The 18,620-nt window shown below is 42.8% G+C and overlaps 1 protein-coding gene across 1 annotated transcript in view; it reads right to left on the bottom strand.

Moving 5' to 3' along the window:
- Positions 1 to 18,620, bottom strand: part of BRIP1 (BRCA1 interacting helicase 1) — a 49,176-nt gene that overhangs the window by 26,073 nt on the left and 4,483 nt on the right. The window contains exons 7-14 of the mRNA XM_066563423.1: positions 14,286 to 14,576; positions 13,573 to 13,794; positions 13,073 to 13,272; positions 10,117 to 10,249; positions 9,472 to 9,623; positions 9,217 to 9,388; positions 8,966 to 9,103; positions 8,317 to 8,478 (exon numbers count right to left, since the gene is read on the bottom strand). Coding sequence (XP_066419520.1) covers positions 8,317 to 8,478; positions 8,966 to 9,103; positions 9,217 to 9,388; positions 9,472 to 9,623; positions 10,117 to 10,249; positions 13,073 to 13,272; positions 13,573 to 13,794; positions 14,286 to 14,576 — 1,470 coding nt within the window. The remainder of the gene's footprint in view (positions 1 to 8,316; positions 8,479 to 8,965; positions 9,104 to 9,216; positions 9,389 to 9,471; positions 9,624 to 10,116; positions 10,250 to 13,072; positions 13,273 to 13,572; positions 13,795 to 14,285; positions 14,577 to 18,620) is intronic.

The raw sequence follows: 18,620 nt of genomic DNA, 5'->3' as shown, positions 1-18,620 counted from the left end.
GAAACAATAAAAGATTTTTCGTTGATTCTCCTGATACTGTCTGCTCAGGGTATTGAAATTAACAGTGCAATGAAATATTCAACTGCCCAACTCTCAGGGTGTCAAAGTCACAGGCCAAACACTCATCTGCCAGCATGGCAGATAATTTTTTTAGACACAATATCCAATAATCTGCCACGACTGTCGCTCCGGATCGGCCTTGGTGTGACGAGCAGCAGAGCTGGGAGCTGCTCTGTGCAAAAAGCAAATGCCACAGGGCACCTGAATTATTGCACAGCCCTTGCTGCTGACCACGGCAAGGGAAGGACTACAAGAAGTCATGAGCAGGGGGGTGTTGGTTCATTTTCTGCAGCTGAAATTCAAAGAGGGCGTGTGGGAGCCAAGGCACGGGTGGGCATTTCCCCTGGGCTGAGGAGAAGGTTCCGGAACAAGGAGGAACAGAGGGAAAGGGCTCAGGGCAGGGACAGCACAGAGCTCCAGCCCCAGTGCAGCTGCTGAGGCTCTGCACAGCACCAGGAGCCAGCACAGGGCATTCCTTTCATGTCACCTCACCCACAGCTCAGTCACCCAGAATATTCACCTGAGTGCCTCTCCTGCTACTTGGTTAATTCACAGTCACACAGAGCCAGTTAAGGATGCTGCAAACTCACACCAACAGCTTCAGAACATCAGCCACAGTGAAAAAAAACAGGATTTCCAAAGGAGGATCTTCATAGATTCTCCAATTACAGTCAACCACTGGAAAATATATTAAAATTTAAAAAAAACCCCAGAAACAAGAGAATGTTTCATCCCAGAGACTGAAAACAAAAAAAGGATAATCTTGGAATGTGCAACATCATCTCTTCCCTTGAGCTGTCTCTGACACTTGTCTGACCTCCTGAGGAGACACCACAGTTCATAAAGGCACCTGGAAACTAACTGGGAAAAAATGAATAAAAAGGATCAAAACTTCTCCTTTGCTCAGGAGCTCACAGAGCAGCACAAGAGCAGCCACAGGCAAGGGGGAAGAACCTGCTCATGCAGCCACTGGCCCCCAGATCAGCTCCTCTGAGGTCTCAGAGCATCTCCAACATTTGGATTGTCCCTAATTCCCCAGAAACCAGGAAATCACCCCATCACTGGTGTGTACATCCACGATTGTGTCATATGAGTTAAGAAGGAAAACACATTTTGCAATTATCCAGATTCTCAGTTATCGTCTCCAAAGATACAATTTTATCTTGGCCTGCTGTTGGTAACCAAGCAGTGGGGAAAAAACAACCACAAAAATAACAAAACTCACCCAACTCAAGGTCAAAACATTCTAAATGCAAACCTTCTACTAAATCATTGGAGTTTAGGAGAACTTTAGGGAGCCAACACCTCAGGGATTGCTCTGCAGAGCCCAGCACTGTGAGTTTGCTGCAGTTGCCAGGGTGTGAACTGCCAGCTCCAGCTGCACATTTCATTTGGCACAGCTGGACTGAATGATGACATTAAAGATAAATATTAAATACCTGGTTATACAAAAACTCTCATTGCAGTTATTTCTGTATGGAGCTAATCATCCCTTCTGCTCCTGCTTTTTCCTATTTGAAGCAATTTCTCAACAGTGCCTAAAGCAGAGCAGTGGTGAGGGAATGGTTAAAATCTTCTTTAATGGTTAAAATTTTTACAGACATTTCTATGCCCAAGTCAATGGGAAAAGCAAACTGTAGACTGCAGGAATCACATGAAGATTTACAGAGCTCTTGGAGCTCTCAGAAGGCACCTCAGATAATTGTATTTTTGGATGACTGTGAGAGCCCCAATAGCTAGACAGTTTATATGACTAATATTGAAATGATGGAAAATAGAGAATTAAACTGAAAGTAGATACTGTATATGATTAATGGGAACAAAACCCCCCATAAAACATAAAGAAGCTGAGATAAAGTTCAAAAAGAAAACTACCACTGCAGGGCAAGAGCAAAAAACAAGCGATGAAGAAATAATATGGACAAGTAAAATGAAATTCTATCTACATTTATTAGGTGCAAACGTTGAAATGAATAATTTGGGAGCCATTAGAATTCAGCTTTTTTTAGAGCTCATTTTCCCCAAATCATGGCCCAGCAGACAGAAATCACTTCCCTAAAGATTTCCAGCAGAGGAAGGACAAAGGACACTGGCAAGAGTCCTTCCTTCCAAAGGGAAATAAAAGCCCAAAGGGTCCCTGTGGTGTCAGAGCCCAAAGATCTCCTGGCATTTGAGGGGCACTGCTCAGCCCAGAGGGCCAGGACAGAGCCAGGTGCCCTCAGGGGTTGTTCAGTGACCCCTCCCTACCCTGCTCTCCTCTAGGCCCGAGTTTGGGGCAGAAAGGTGCCAGGACCCTGTCACTAAAGGAAGGCTCTGCAGCTTTGGGCTCTCTGGCACAGCTCCCCTGAGCAGTTTGGCTCAGACAAATGAGGCTCTGGAGAAGAGGAAACCTCTCCCTCGGGAGCAGAAAGAAATGCTGGCCAGAAAGTGAGCATCATGATTAATTCACAATTATTTTCTAACTGACTCCTGCAATGCCAAACCTGTCCACAGGCAGCTTCCTTCCCATGCCGGGGTGCTGGGCATGAGCTGCAGGGAAAACAGCTAAAATTGAACAGCACCTTGAAACATTCTTGTTTCCTGTAGCATTTTAAGGCTGTAACTGGGTCAATTACATTCTCTAACACTAAAATTATGCAGAAAGGTAATGCTGATGTAACTTGAAAGAAGCAATTTCTGTCATAAATGACACAAACAGATCCTTACACCCTGCAAATATTTACACACAGGAGTAAATCTCTTCTTCAAAGCCCTCCTAGAGCTGTCAGCAGGAACATCAAGGAGATTATTACTCCTGCTGATGAAGAATTTATCCCTGCATGCAATACAGAAATACACCCAACAGAAAAAGTTCAGCATTTTGATGGAACTTAGTAGATAATTCCTCAGAGCCCCATCTGTGGTGCAAAGAACTATTTTCCTATTTAATTTCAAGTTCACCTTTTAACTGCACGAACCTAATGGTTTCCAATTATTCCTCTGTACATAATACAAGCAAAAAGAGGCTGTGGAATGTTTCTGTCTTATCTGGATATTGTCATTTTACTGTCTCAAACTTCTAAAAACAAGCTTTTGGCTGGGGAGGAAATCAGCCAGCATCAGACCTAGTGGGGAAACCCTGCACTTGCTCAATGTCTGTGGCTCTTACACAGTTCCAGATGTTCAGAACATTAATAATGCACTAACTCAAAACCTCTTTTTGAAACTTTAGAATGTGCAAATTGCATTAAAACCTCTTTGCCCTCATTAATGGTATTGTTACAATCCCAGTACTCTGGAAAATGTTTTTTGGCATTTGTTTAACTTTGTGATATTGCCATTTACTCATTTTAACAGCCAGTGTTCAAATCTTAATGCTTTTAATAGGCTGGGCTAAACAGACTACCATCCTTTGGAAATTTATTGAAGTAATTTATTAAATAAGTAAAAGTTGTCTGAAAGCAGCATTGCTTTGTTTTATTGATGGCAGGAAAAATGGGTTTCTTATAATTTATTTACAAACCCACGTTTCAGGAAAGTTTTAGAAATGAAAATATTGTCTTTTCAGAGTTCTATTCATTACTGAAACACCTCTTGAAAACAAGAACTTCTACCAATGTCCTGTATCTCAATAAGAAAAGGCTCAGTGTGAAATGAAGAGGAGCCAGACATGGAGAATTAATCATGAAATGATCTCCCTCCCTCAGCCTGCCATTCCTGAGGGTGCCACATTTACCTCAGGCCAGCTTTAAATCCACGTGGACACAGCCAGAGCTTAAACTGAGCTCCCTCCCGTTGGTTCCAAATCCTTGCCCTGAACCTGAACGTTCTCAGTCTGTTGAAAGCAGCTCCCCACTGCTCAGAGTTAATTAATATTGTTAATTCCTGCCTGTCTGGAGCTGTGGGAGGGTGCCAAGAAAGGTTTGTCAGCACAAGGGCAAACAACACCTGCCTGAGAGTCCTGTGCAGGTTTGGTGGACACCTGACACAGGGAAAGGAGCCAAGCAACCAGGAGAGGAGCTCCAGCCCCAAGGGATTTGCTGTCACCCCAAACAGAAAACAGCAGCAAACATCTTCCCAGGGAGCAGGAAAATGGGGTGAGGCTGCCAGAGCTTCAGCTCTCAACCAGCAGCTCCTGAAGTTACCAGACAAAAACTCCACTGGGAAATTCAGTGTTTATTTTTGCAAGTGGCAAAAGCTGCTGTGTGTCATCACTATAACCTGACCCCAAAATTCTCAAGGAAAACAGCCAGTGCAGTGCAGCATGAATCATTTATATGCTAATTTATGCTAATTGTGCCACTATTCCATAGTCACGGAATAGTTTGGGTTGCAAGGAACCTTTGAATGGGATCCAGTCCAACCTCCCTGCAAGGAGCTCAGGTTTTCAAGCAGAGAATTGTTACCAGTTCCTAAGTTTTGCTGTTGAAAACATTCATTCCAACCCTTTCCAACTCCAGCTGTACAAATGCTGCTTCCAAGTGATGCCTCCTCAATTAGCAGATCCAAATGAACCAACACCGCCTCAGAGAACACAACAAACCAACATTAACATCATCCTCCAAAGCTTCTTTTGTTAAAAAAAAAACCAAACCCTACTAAGAAAGGTCAGTTAATTCATCATGATGGATCATCAGTACAATTTATAAGCATTAGCATTTTTCTCCTTGCTGCCTAGGCTGACTCTGATATGACACATATTGAATGAATCATCCAAGCTGCAGGCACCAGGCAAGATATATCTTAATGCAGACAGGTTGGCAACATGAGCCCTAATGGGCCTTATCTTAATCTTGTTTAAAAGCATCTTACATTTCTGGGCAATCTTTTCACCTTCTGATATTCTCTTTTATAGAGTGTTTTTTGCTGGAGTTGCTACTGATTTTCACATAAATGTATTTTTGCTGCATAGTATCACCAGTTTTAGGAGCCTTAAAAATGATGGAGCTTTGGAATTTTGTGAATGTTAAGATCAAGCTGATTTTTTACAAAAGTCAAAATGTGCCACAACTCCAAGAATGACATTAAAAATTTCCATGAACCATCACAGCTGTTCATAAGAGACACCTATCAAATCTGGGTATGTACAGCTGATGGGCTGTTTGCCCATCCATATATTTTCCTCCACTGCATTAACTCCATATATTTTAAACAGCCACTTTTCAATTAAAATATATTTTAATTGAAATACCTGATTAAGATAAAGGGAAATGTCTCTAATATTGGTTTTTTTCCCATTCATATTGCAGGTAGTAATTCCAAACTGAAATCCAATGTACATACCCAACTAAATTCCAGCTCCATCAAATCACCTGAATAGAAAATACTTAAAATTCAAAGCATTGTCCTCAGCCTTCCAGACAGGAAAAAAAAAACCCCTTTATTTGTCACCTATTCCAAAGTTGAAGCTTCAATTCATAAAACAGATTGAGCCATCAAAAAATCTGCTTAAATCATAATAGTGAGGTCCATGACCATGTGTATTAATCAGATCTTGACAGCCTTGAAAAATTCCTTTGAAGGCTGCAGCTTTTTAAAGAGAGGCAGCAATTTCCTGTGAAAATCACTTTTGAAATGCAAATATTCTTGATGATGATGAAAGAAAGAATACTTTGTTTTCCCTGTATTAATGTGCTTACATTATTCTGTATTTTCAACATATTAATCTCAGCCTTAAAGGCAACCCAATCCCGAATAAAAGCAGTAGGAAGAAAAAGGGCATCCATAGAGAAATATTGGCAATGTGATTTTAAAATATCATCCTTCAATTGTCTGCAATTTCTATTTGTCAATACCGTGCTGGGCTCAGGGAGTGCTGCTCCAAGGAACAGAACACTCAGCGTGTGCAGGGTGACCTTTCAGGGAGGCACAGGGGCAGGGGGAAGGTTCCAGAGCTGGCCACAATTGTTTTCCTCCTTTATTAAATGTCATTACAAAGTCTCTGTGTACTTGCAATTCACATTATATTCTCATAAAAACTTTCATAAATATTTGTCAGGTCTGGATATGGAAGATCAAGCCTCCAACACGACACACTCAGCAAGGTAATGCTGGAAACTGGAAGATGCTCCAGTCAAATTCTTAAATAAATTGGAGATTTCTTGTAAGATCATTTCCTTTGCATGCAAGTGCAGGGTTTTGTGAGGTTAAATAAATTTATGGTCAGTAATCTGCTTTTTTCAGGGGCTGCCATTACCTGGTCTGATGTGGTCACCTAATGGTTACTGTCAGGAATTGCACTTAAAGACATCCAGGCAAGAAACAACCCTCCCTTTGCAGCCTGCCAGCTCAATGATAAAAGATGAAGGGATTGCAAAAAAAGAATAAATAGGTTTTATTTCATTTTGTTAAATATTCTCTGCTTAGGAACCTTAGGGATGAGTGGAAATATCTGAAATTCTATTTCCAACATGCTGGTGTTTTTAATCATTTGTAGGATATTTTGAGAGGCCTTTGTGTTTTGTCTGTTAAGATGATTTTTAAAAATCATAAATATTCATTTAAAAATTAAAAAGTCACACCCTTGCAAGCAGTACAGGAAAAATGAGTATGAATGACAGAATTATCTTGCAAGTTTATATTCCTGCTCCTGACCATAAACAACGGGAGCAACAAATAGAGAATAAAGCAGAACTACTGGGAGATCCAGATTAACCATAATTAGATAACTGTTGTCAGTGAAATTAGATATTACATAGTTTGAAATGGAGAAATTTGATTCCTTTCAGCCAATGTCAGTGAGCAATTCCCCTGACTAAAGAAAAATACACTCCAATCTCCAATGCAGTGAAATGGAACAAGAAACAAGTGAAGGAGAAATTACCTGGATGAATTCTGCATTCTGATAGCACAGAAAGAACATGCAAAGACATTGCTGCTGCTGAGTTGTACAGAAAGTATCATTTCATGATGCGATTTTTAATTTTTTGCTAATAAACAATTTCTAAACCTTCAGGGAAACAACATAAGGAAAATGTATGGATCTGGCTGGTTATCTTGGTAATGCTAATTGAAATGATTGTCTGTGTTAATAAGTGCATCTGTTGAGAAAAACCAAAGATGTTTGCTCATGAAAACAAACCTGAAAGCCAAGAATTAACAATACAATCCCCCTGTGTTATTACATTTATTTGATAAACATTTCTGTCTATTGATGTATAAAGCAGAAAACCACCCAGTGCAGTTTCAAAGTGTGTGTGGTTTGAGGGGAAGAACTGCAATTCAGATTTCTGTGGCAGTGTGATTTCCTGTTTCACCTGTCCCAACCCCTCAGGTGTGCCAACCTCTCCTTTCCCCTCTGCCCTCCTGCTCAGAGCTGCCCATCAATCTTAACATTGCAGCAGGCTCGTGGTGTGCTTGGCAGGACTTCCAAAGATGCCCCTCAGGCTGGGGTTCATTGGCCTGTCCCAGTGTCATTGTCCCCTGAGCCTTCCCCTCCTCACACCTGGTTGGTCCTCACCTGTCCCTTCCCCTCATCTGTCCCTTCCCCTCATCTGTCCCTTCCCTTCATCTGTCCCTTCCCCCTGTCCCTTCCCCTCCCCTGTCCCTTCCCCCTGTCCCTTCCCCTCACCTGTCCCTTCCCCTCACCTGTCCCTTCCCCTCATCTGTCCCTTCCCCTCATCTGTCCCTTCCCTTCCCCTGTCCCTTCCCTTCCCCTGTCCCTTCCCCTCATCTGTCCCTTCCCCTCATCTGCCCCTTCCCCTCCCCTCATCTGTCCCTTCCCCTCATCTGTCCCTTCCCCTCCCCTGTCCCTTCCCCTCCCCTGTCCCTTCCCCTCCCCTGTCCCTTCCCCTCATCTGTCCCTTCCCCTCATCTGTCCCTTCCCCTCATCTGTCCCTTCCCCCTGTCCCTTCCCTTCCCCCTGTCCCTTCCCCTCCCCTGTCCCTTCCCCTCCCCTGTCCCTTCCCCTCCCCCTGTCCCTTCCCCTCCCCCTGTCCCCAGGTTTAAAAGCAGACAGGACCATGGGGTCTGGATTCTGCTGGGAGCTGTCACCACATTCAGAGTCTGTCAACCTGGAATAAACTCTGGATTAAAACTCTATGGCAGAATCCTCTCCTTTCTCTCCACTGTCACCTGAACCTTTTCCACCAGAGGTAAACTGAGTTCCTGCTATGCCTGGATTTGTTCTGAGTGCCCAGCTGCAGCACCCAGCTGGCCAAAGGTATCTCTGGGGTGAAACACCACAGCTGCTGCCTTTGGCCCAGCAGTGAGGGCCAGACAGGGCCAGGCACGCCCCACCTGGAAATACTGGGATTAATATTCCATAGATTTCCTTACCTTATAGGATGGTAAAAAGCACAAAATTCCTTGGCCAAGTGTCTGACAGACTGACAGCAGCAGGGCTCCCACCTCATCCTGGAACTCGAAGGTCTCGCTGTGCTGGAAGGTGGCGCACAGCTCCCGCCCGCTGGGGCCGGTGCCCACCGTGCCAACCCACACCTGGGGGCACAGGGACAAGCTCAGTCCTAAACCAGCCTGGACACCCCACAGCAGGACCAAGAATGAAATTTAAAAGTGTGAAAAAAAGGTGCTGGAAGGTCACACACAGCTCCTGCCCGCTGGGGCCCCCACATCTGGGGGCACAGGGACAAGGTTCACTCCAAGCCAGCCTGGAGAAGCCACAGCAGGCTCAAGAATGAAATTTAAGTGTGAAAGAAATGTTCCTTAAATTCATTTTGGTACTTGAAGTTCAGTAATTGATACTGCTAACAGCCATCTCATATAGCACGAGCAACTTTTCCAGGGAAATGTGTCTAAAAATTGCCTCTTAATTCATTTAAAAATGTAATTTTCCATTGCATTAAGCCAAGCAAGAGTCTGGGCCTTTCTTTTAACTGACAGAATGGGTTTGCCATCACTTTTATTTGGTTTTTGTACCATGGGCAGCATCAGAGCTCAGGAGAGGGAGCAGCCCTGCCCAGCTTACCTGGGAATTCCGGATAACGTGATTCGCCTCCAGCTGAATGGAAAACTTCACACCAAGCTCTGAGGAGAAGGAATCCATGGGAGAGAGTGTGCCTGATGTCAGAACAATTGTTCTAACTTCATTTAAGTCAGAAAACGCCTAGGTGGGAGAAAGAAAAGCAAGAATTTAGAGAATCAGCACAATCCCTTTCAGATCTGACGTGTATTTGTTATCACTCAGAATATTTTATCTTTTCTTCACACTCAGCTCACCACAGCAGGGTTCAAGCACCAGAAATTCAGCATGTGGACAAGGGTTTTCTGCCTTGAACTCTTTTTGTGCTTGGGCCTCGGGAAGAAGGAACTTTCATCTGCATCATCACGTTGGTCTTCAGTCATCCAGGTGTAAGTTTGTTGTAGAGCAACCCTGTAATCATCTGCAAACCTACACAGAGACAGAAATATCAGTAAAAACCACAATTAAGCAATCGAATCGTGAGCATTCAGCTGATACATGTTAGACCTGACCTGCTGTTCTCTTTGAAGAGGCAGGAAAGGACCATGAACAGGCCTTTGAGCATGACCTGAGCTGCAGGGCTCACAACTGGCACCTCAATAATTTCCTCTCTCCCATGCATAGACACTTTTTCTTCTTTTTCCAGGACAGCAACAAGATGTTTCTGCAAGAGGCAAATTCCATATTAACAACATTCTAAGTGTCTCCTCAAAACCAAAGTTAATAGAGATACAAGACTGTCAGCTCACTGCTTTAAAATTCATTTAAAATACTTCTAAAGTCAGAGGGAAAGGGGCAAAGAAGGACCAAGGGAAAGGGAACAATACTTTCCATTTTTAACAATGCTTTTAACATCACTGGCTTACACAGAAAGGAGGGATAAACTTGAAAACAGGGTAAAAACATTTCAACACTCAATAAAAATGCAGCTGGATAGAACAGGCAAAATGGCTCAATTCAAATAACTGTATGTGAGCAATTGTACCCTTCAAAACATTGATTCTCCCCAGATTCCAGTAGCTCGAGTGGATTACTCCTGGTTTTCCTCAGGAATCATTTTCAGACAACTTTTCAAGACCTGTTTCCATTTCACTCCTGTGCATTTGAAGATGTTTAACACCACCAATATTATGCATTTATACAGCACCCAACCTTACCTGTAAAATGGGAAAAGTAATGCCAGTTATTCCCATTTGGTACAAGAAGTTGAGCATTTCCTTGCCACTCCACACCTTACAGGCACTTTCATAGGCTCTCTCCACCAGCTGCCCAGAGCTCTCCTGCAGCCAGCTGAAAGAGAGCAAAAGCAGAAATCATTTCAGCATTGATTGTAGAGATTTAGAGACACTTTGCATGTACAAAGCAAACCTCAAAAATTGCACCAGACTCCTAAGATGATGATAAATGTTTTACTGCATGAAAGGGGAGAGATTCTGCTTTTCTTTTATGCCTGTTTTTTACTGTTGAACTCCCATGGAACTGCTTTGGATGCAGCTCATTGAAATGAGAAGAAAATTTCTCCCCACATGTTTATACTTCATATAATAGATAATAAAGAAAAGGAATTAAAATGTAATTTCCTCTTATGATGTGTCAGGCTCATTCAAGCAAGACTTCTGCTGCCTATCTAAGGCCACTCATCACTGCTCCAGTTGCTGCAGGTTGGTTTCTCATCCCTGTCAACTGCTGCCTTTCCAATTAAGAACAAATCCTGAGGCATGAAATGAGCACTTTTCACCTTTACACAGGGAAGGGAAAGTGGGGCAGTACAGAGTGCCCATCTACAGCTACCCACAGGTACTGGCACTGCTGCACCTCGAAGCACAATTACAATTGTGATACAATGCAAAATGTGAGTGAGTGCTGAAAGCACCGGCTAAACATGGAGAACATCTTATCTGTGGCAGAGCTGCCATTGGCTCTGAGTGAGCACATCCTCCTTCATCCCTGCAGGACCCTGTCCCTGGCTAGAAAAGCAGCTCCTTGCTCCCCTCCCAGGAAGGCTGGAGCTGTCTGTCCATCAGAAGGCAGGAGGCATCAAAAGGACAGCTGTCAGTGCTGCAAGAGCTCCAAGGAGTCACTGCAAAGCCAGCTCATCATTAGCAACTCAAGAGCAAGGCTCTGGGACTGTTTCAGTTCTACATTTCCTGCCCTGTCACCACAAATCATCTGATCCATGGAACAATTAAAATATAATTTTCCTTCTGCCAGGTTAAATGCAAACAAAACCCACCAATACTGCCACTACAATCAATTCTTTGGCTAGAATTTGCTTTAGCTCATTAAGGAATGGTGATCACTAAGACTAAGGCCCCAATTCCTCAAATGGAACATCAAAAAGACCTGGAATTGCAATTAGGACAAAGCCTCTGTGACAGGAACTAAACACATTTACAATGGATAAAACACTTCAGGAAATGTAAAGTATTTCCCTGTTATGAACTTCAAACACCATCACATACTTTTGAAATAATAAATGCAAATACAAACTTAACACAAGGGCCAAATATCACCAAAAACCACCCTAAATTCTCAAATAAATTCCATCTAACATTAAAGCATTCACTTGCAAAGCCTGTTAAAATTATTTTTAGAGCTAAGCAGGAAGCATAAATAAAATTAGCTTGATTCCCAGAAAGGTAATCTCTGCTTTTGAAGTGAAAATTGCTGTATGCAGTATTTCCAGGAAAAGAATGAATGGATGCTGCACACATGCCTTCAATTCCAGGAAGAGAATTTGCTGCTTCTCCCACCACCAGCAAAGGGCCCTGTTGACACAGCATCTTGCACTGAGCACAGGGCCCAGCCCTGCTAAACCTGCAGCTCAGCAGCAGAGCCTGCCAGGCCCCTCCAGGGCCCAGCTGCAAATTCCTCCCAAAGGTCACTGCAGCCCCGTGGCACCCAGCCCATCCCTAAGTGCTTTTTGGAAGGAGGGCCCAGGATCTTTAGAAGTGAAATAAGATTTTTTTCTAGCTCCCCATGCATTTGGCAAAGCCATGTCACTGTGCAGGTGCATTTTACCTGTTACTGGCTATTTACACCCAGTCTGCTGCTTTCCAGCAAGTGCTTTTCATGCTGCTGGCAGATTTGCCAAGACAATCAACCTCAGTTTTCCTGATAAGGTCAAAAAGCTTGAGGCAACCAAATCTTCAGCCATGCTGTTCTTATCTTTTACTAAAGTTTAACATTTGAAATATCCAAGGTAGGAGAATTGGCTTCTGCCAAGCAGAAAAGTCCCTTGTCTGTGTGTGGCACAAACATTAACTTAGAGCAGAGTGAGGATGGGGAGTGAACTCCTCCTGTGCTGTGCTGCACAGGCTGCTGCAGCAAAGTGAAGACTCTGCACACACTGGAGCAGAACTCAGTTAACTGCAAAGCCACTTGCAGCATTATTCACTTTTTTCTGCTGACTTTGATCCTTCTCCTTCCCCCAAAAGACTTTGCCCTGGACCTCTTGTTTCTTCCTGGGCTTCTGTCCATTTGCTTTTGTTACATCCCCTCTCACAATGTTCAACTTATGCTCAGCTCTTCCCCTTCCAGCAAGCTGTTTCCTAGGGAAAACAAGAGGCATGACTGACAAATCCACTTTCAACTAGGAAGAATTCAGTTGATTCCAATCTGATTCCAAGAACAGATTCCAAATACTTTCTGTCCAAGGCTCTGAAAGCATTCTATAAATATGAACTGATTAGTTCTTTGATAAAATAATGCTATTATTATTTGTCAAATATGTGACATACAAAATGTCAATAAGATGAATTTTTGTATGTCATACATTTGTCAAATGTGTGACATACAAAAATTCATCTTATGAAAATTTTCATACTGAGCATTATAAACCAGGAGTCCAAAAAAGCCCCATAAAGAGCAGCACATCATTCAAGAGCACAAGACTTTTCAGAAGAGAATTTCAATGTTTCCATGTGAGACCAGCAGTTCTTTTAATAGATCAAACCCAGTGGATTCCTCAAATGAACATAAATCACACAACTGCATAGCTCTAAGTGTACCTTTGCTGCATTTTATCTGATGTGACAGAGTAACTGATACCATCCAATCTAAAGGTAATTTGATAAATATTAAGTGATAGAAAGCAATAAAAAGTTGCCTTACTTGATCAAGGAGCAGCACACAGCTCGGAGGGGCTCGTGGTGCCTCTGCCTGATGCTGTTGCTGACCATGAAGTCGAGCTCCTCGCGGGCAGCTCGCAGCTGCCTCTCGCTAACGCCGTAGCTCACGGACTCCCGAGCACAGTCCTCGATGTTGTGGGCTTCATCCAAAATCACTACTTGGTCTTTTAGGTTAATGTCCATCTGAAAAGGAAATTATTGTCTAGTGAAACAGGGTGAAAGACATGAGAAGCAGCAACTCACAGGAGCCTGTTAAGAAAGGGATATTCTGCAGCATAGCACAAATGAAGCTTTTCAAGTTTTGAATCCATTTTCATAACCTAGAAAAATATCCAAGGGGGGAAAAACCCCAGGAGTTATTTTATAGATATTATTTTGGACATGAATGGCATCTCAGCTGACCATAGAAACAAAACATTCAGTGGGTAATTTCTTTTGAATTCTTCTCTTTAACTTCTGGCCACTGCTCCCCAGGATACTCACGCTGTCCCGGATCTGCGGGTCCAGGAGATAATTGTAGGGACAGAAGACGATGTCTGCCCCCACCAGGAGCTCCCTGGCTGCAAAGTAGGGACAGGCCCGGAGCTTCCTGCCCAGCCTCAGCAGGTCCTCGATGTCCCAGGCCTGGGACAGCCCCGGGGCAGGCTGCAGGGCTGGCTGCTCACTGAGCTTGTGAACACCGTGGTAAAAAGAGCAGGACTTGCCCTGGAAGCAAACGAGTGCAGAGACTTCGTGGGTACAAGAAATAATGAAAACCAAGCAGGTTAAATCTTCCAAAGTGCCATGCATTTGGCTGTGTCTCAGAAACGTTTCTAACAGCTGCTCTTTATGCCAGACAATAACACCTCATGGCATGTAAATCCATGTTTCTAAAGTGTACATCAATAAAGGACACTTCTTTCTTCTTCATGTATAAACCCAGAGATAATTTAAGTCTTATTACACCATTAACCTGGCAGCCATAAATTTTATTCCTGCCATCAGAAGTTTTTACAGTGTATCAACATTTTCTAACAATTAATATTTAATTTTAATGCCACCAGGTGGTATTTAACCAATATAATATAAAGAAGTAAAATATTGGTATATATTGGTATTTAACCAATATAATCTAAAGAAGTAAAAAATGTTACTCATTCCATGTTAAATCTGACTTTGTTTAATGAATGCTCATTGTCTCAAATCAAATCACTCACATGTTTTCCTTCCAGCAATTCTACACACATTTCACTCCTGTTACTACTGTGGGACACCACAGGGTGAATGCAGGTGTAGTCCCTGCTGGAAAGGATTGTCATGGGCACACAGGAATACGCTGTCCTCTTCAGCTCCCTGCTGATCTGGCTGATTTGCTTGTGTGTTCGTGTCCCAAAATAAATTTTGGGAACACACAACCGATCTCCATTTTCTTTCTTCTTTGTGTGACTGGGATCTTTACCAGGTTCTTTCCCAGAAGCACAGGAACACTCAGTGCAAGGGCCAGGAGGCTGCAAACCAAGACATCAAAATGATGCACTGAATCCCACTGTGGATGAATGTGCTGAATCTGCTGATGGTCTGGCAAGTGCCCTCTGGGATGACTGGTTCAGTCACCAGGGCTGCCCAGCAAGCTGCAACAAGTTCTAAAATGTTAAAGCACCACATCCTTGCACCTGGAAATTTCTAAAAGAAAAAACCTTCCAGCAATCACAATTTTATCATAACCCAATCAGAAGGAATTATTAATCCAGTGGGATATTTACACACATGAATAATGCAAATAAAAATTCTCACACTGAAGCTCCAGCTCAGGACTTGTTACAGAGCAAGAGTCCAAAACCTTCAATGAAGAAAACTTGGAACAGACACTCAAATTAAAATATTTTTTTTTCCTTAAAGCAAGCAGAACTGCAGACAGTTCAGGAACTCTGTGTGCAGATAAAACAGACTGCACCACACTCTCTCCATTAGAAACACGTTTGCTGTGCCATTCTGCCAAAGGCCATTGAGTAACCAGGGGAATAAAGGAAGCACAGGGAATAATTCTAAACAGAACCTAATCCTGCAAAATATTTGTTAAAAGCCATTTTTGTTCTGCCACCAGAACATTAAATACTGGAACAACTGACATGAAATTGTCATCATGAATGTGAAGAGCCACACAGGAAACAAGGAACTCAAATGTAACCATGAAATTGTCATCATGAATGTGAAGAGCCACACAGGAAACAAGGAACTCAAATGTAACCATGAAATTGTCATCATGAATGTGAAGAGCCACACAGGAAACAAGGAACTCAAATGTAACCATGAAATTGTCATCATGAATGTGAAGAGCCACACAGGAAACAAGGAACTCAAATGTAACCATGAAATTGTCATCATGAATGTGAAGAGCCACACAGGAAACAAGGAACTCAAATGTAACCATGTCCAAACGCCTCTGATGGAAAACAGAGCTCTTCCAGAGTCAGGTGGCAGTGCAGGTAACAACAGGCAGCTGCCCACTGCAGCACTCCTCCCTGCCTCTAACTGGACCAGTGAGATTATCCATGAGAAACAAATGCTAAGTCGTGCTGTGTGTTCCACCCCAATTGTGGGGATCAAGCTGTCCTCAGCTTCCACGGCAAGGAAAAGCAAGTTGGGGTCCCCTCAGCCCCACTCAGCCTTGTCTGCCATTAAACATTACAATTCATGACAGAAAGCATGGAAATGCAACCCCCTGAGCTGCCACTCACCGGGATAAAAGGTTCACTGATGTGCCAAACAAACAGGCCTCAGGGCAGCTAAAGTTACACCCATGCTGGAATTGTTACATTCCCCTCTCAGGTTGCCAGCACAAGCAGATTTCATTACCCTGTGCTGCCACATGAAATAGCCAGTTCCAAATATCCTGCCTCCTCTATTGAATAATTACTTCTTCACTGGAAGGATAAAAAGAAGAGTTCTGAATGGGGCTCTTGTCCCAGGCAGGCAGGACCAGCTGACATGTGGTGTATGTTACACATGTGCAGGGCTCACACTGAAAGCCCCAGTGCTACCTTGATATTTCTATCACTTACATTCTGCTCTGCCCCTGGAAATAATGAAAACCACATTACCAAGGTACAAATTCATTTCACTGAAGCAGTGACTGTGTAGGGCCTTGAAGAATATGTCTATTTTTTAATTTTAATCCAAGTCAGGTTGTGCTTTCAGAGGGAAAGACAATGCGCAGGACACCAAGATGAGACTTTAGCACCAATATTTCACTGCTGTGCTAAGGCAACTAAAAAGAATTGACAAATATTAGGACCCATCAGGCAGCTGTTTTGCCAGAGTTCTTAGAACAACAGGAAAATGCAGCTCAAATTAATATATAAAAACATGAACAGAAGGTTCTCCTATGATGGGCTTAAAATACCAGATATTATTCTTTGCATAAAAAAGAAATAAAATGTTCTTATGTGTGAGGCTTATAAATTACATTATTTTACAGGTGGGCTTAAAAGTTTGGTTTAAGAGGTTTGGAATTGGTATAATACTGGCATTAAGAAGCACTTGAGCCATTATTCCAGTACTAAAATGTTACCTTAAACTTTGAAAAAAGTTTTATGTTCAAAAAACACTCAAACCCACAATACTGAGAAAGCTGTAAACCCAGGCTGATTTTATAGTAAGTAGTTAAGAACTAAAACTGCCTGCAGTAGTCACAGCATTTCTGAAAGCCACAGCCACCATTAGCCCCAAATACTTTAATAAATAAAACTTTTTTAGGACGTCCTTCATAATGAAGAAAACCTTTAGAAAATTGGTTAAAACACAGTTTAAAAGTTGAGTTCCCCATATTCTTTCCACATTACTCCAGTGAGTCAATTTGCACTTGAATCCTTAAAATACATCTTTAAATTTTATAAAAGGCAAAGTGTTTTAACTCAGTATTTCTCTAAGAACCAACTGTGGATATCTTATAGCAAGTCCTCATGTGGTGTTCTTCTCCCATTCCTACAGCAGAGAGAAAGAAAACTCTCCATGAAAAAGGGGTTTCCTGGCAGGGTTGGCTCAAAGCACAAATTTTTACACTCATACCACGGAGATACTGGTTAAGATGTAACACAATTAGAAAATGTTTCAATTTATCTATGAAAGAATTAGGGGAGAGCTGATTAGAAATAACTCATCCTGAGACAACAGAATTGTATTTCATAATACCCTCTGGCTTCAGAACTAAACCTGTTTTCAGCTGTTGGAATCTGAAAGAGGGATTTTCATTTGGGAGAGGGCAAAGAAAGATCCTCCTGTACTTTCTGCAGTATTTAATCAGAAACACCCAGGAGCAGATGCCATTAGAGATCAGATATCAGCCTGGATGGACCTTAGGCTAATGCAGCTTGTTTGTACTTCTGTCAGGGCTAGATAAAGCAGCCTATCACATCAATATTTATATGACAAAAACGTGCAAGTCCGATTAAAAAAGGAATAATCAAGTCCACCACCCTGTACTGTGTGTAAAACAGAGCTAAACAAACACTGGGGCTGTGATCTTTGAAACACAAAGAGGTAAGAGGAGTTCTTCATATCTGCATCTACATTTCCCAGCTCCAAAGGCCCCTGAATGCTGCAGCAGTGAATGTGTCTTGTGTGAAATATCACACAAGCACAATCTAGGGAGATATCAGCAGTGACACCAGCAGAGCTTTTCAGCTGCTCCTTTGGAAGCTCTCAGTCAGCCCAGTACCCTGCTGCTGCAGCCTCTTGTTCAGAGCACACAAAGCAGCTGTTTATCCTCCCCCAGTCACCAGCAGGTGAACCCAGTTCAATATTTATCACAGGCTTTCACAGATCACTGCTAACCAAGCAAACGTTTTAATTAAGCTGGAACTTGCTTCAAAGAGCTCATTCAAAACGTCAATCAGCAGGAAAAGGATCAGATACGGTGTCAGGTGAGAGCATGTAACACAAATCCACAACTTTCTTCATCCCATCGTGGTCAATTAGCCCATTCTGGAGTCCAGACCCTGATTGTAACAGGCTGCCAGTCCCCTGGAATGTGTAACAGAAGTCACCCAAGCCCCATTGTGCAGGTTGTAAGCAATATGTTAAACTGCAATGGGCTAGCACATTAAGACAGATTCTTTTCACAGCTGTTTTTTGATACCCCAAGTGTTTGTTACACTACTCTCCATTTACTGTTTACTTTCTTTCCCTGCTAGAAATGGGGATTCCTTAACCCAGCTGCCCCAGTTTCTCAGGCCATATGCTCTGACAGAAGCCATCAGGAGAGTACCCTGAGGTTATCATTTCCCCTTTAAACTCACACTGGAGCTGCCCTCCCTTGCAGGAGTTAATCCAGAGCTGGGTTCCCAGGCTTGGAGTGAGAGCAGCTTTGGCTGCTCAGCCACACACCTGCAGTGCTGGGAGCACAGAGCACCTCTCCTGCTCTCACAACAAGCAACCCCTTCCCCTCCTGCAGTAGAAACAGCTCTTGCTAAGAAACTAAATCTGCTTTAAGCAGGACTGAGCACTGTAAAGCACAGGATTTTCAAGGCAGCTGCCTCAGCGAGCAAGACAAT

This window comes from Molothrus aeneus, chromosome 20 (genome assembly GCF_037042795.1).
Source record: "Molothrus aeneus isolate 106 chromosome 20, BPBGC_Maene_1.0, whole genome shotgun sequence".
NCBI classification, from domain to species: domain Eukaryota; kingdom Metazoa; phylum Chordata; class Aves; order Passeriformes; family Icteridae; genus Molothrus; species Molothrus aeneus.
Note: the sequence above shows the minus strand (reverse complement) of the source record. Positions and strands in the feature narration are given on the sequence as shown.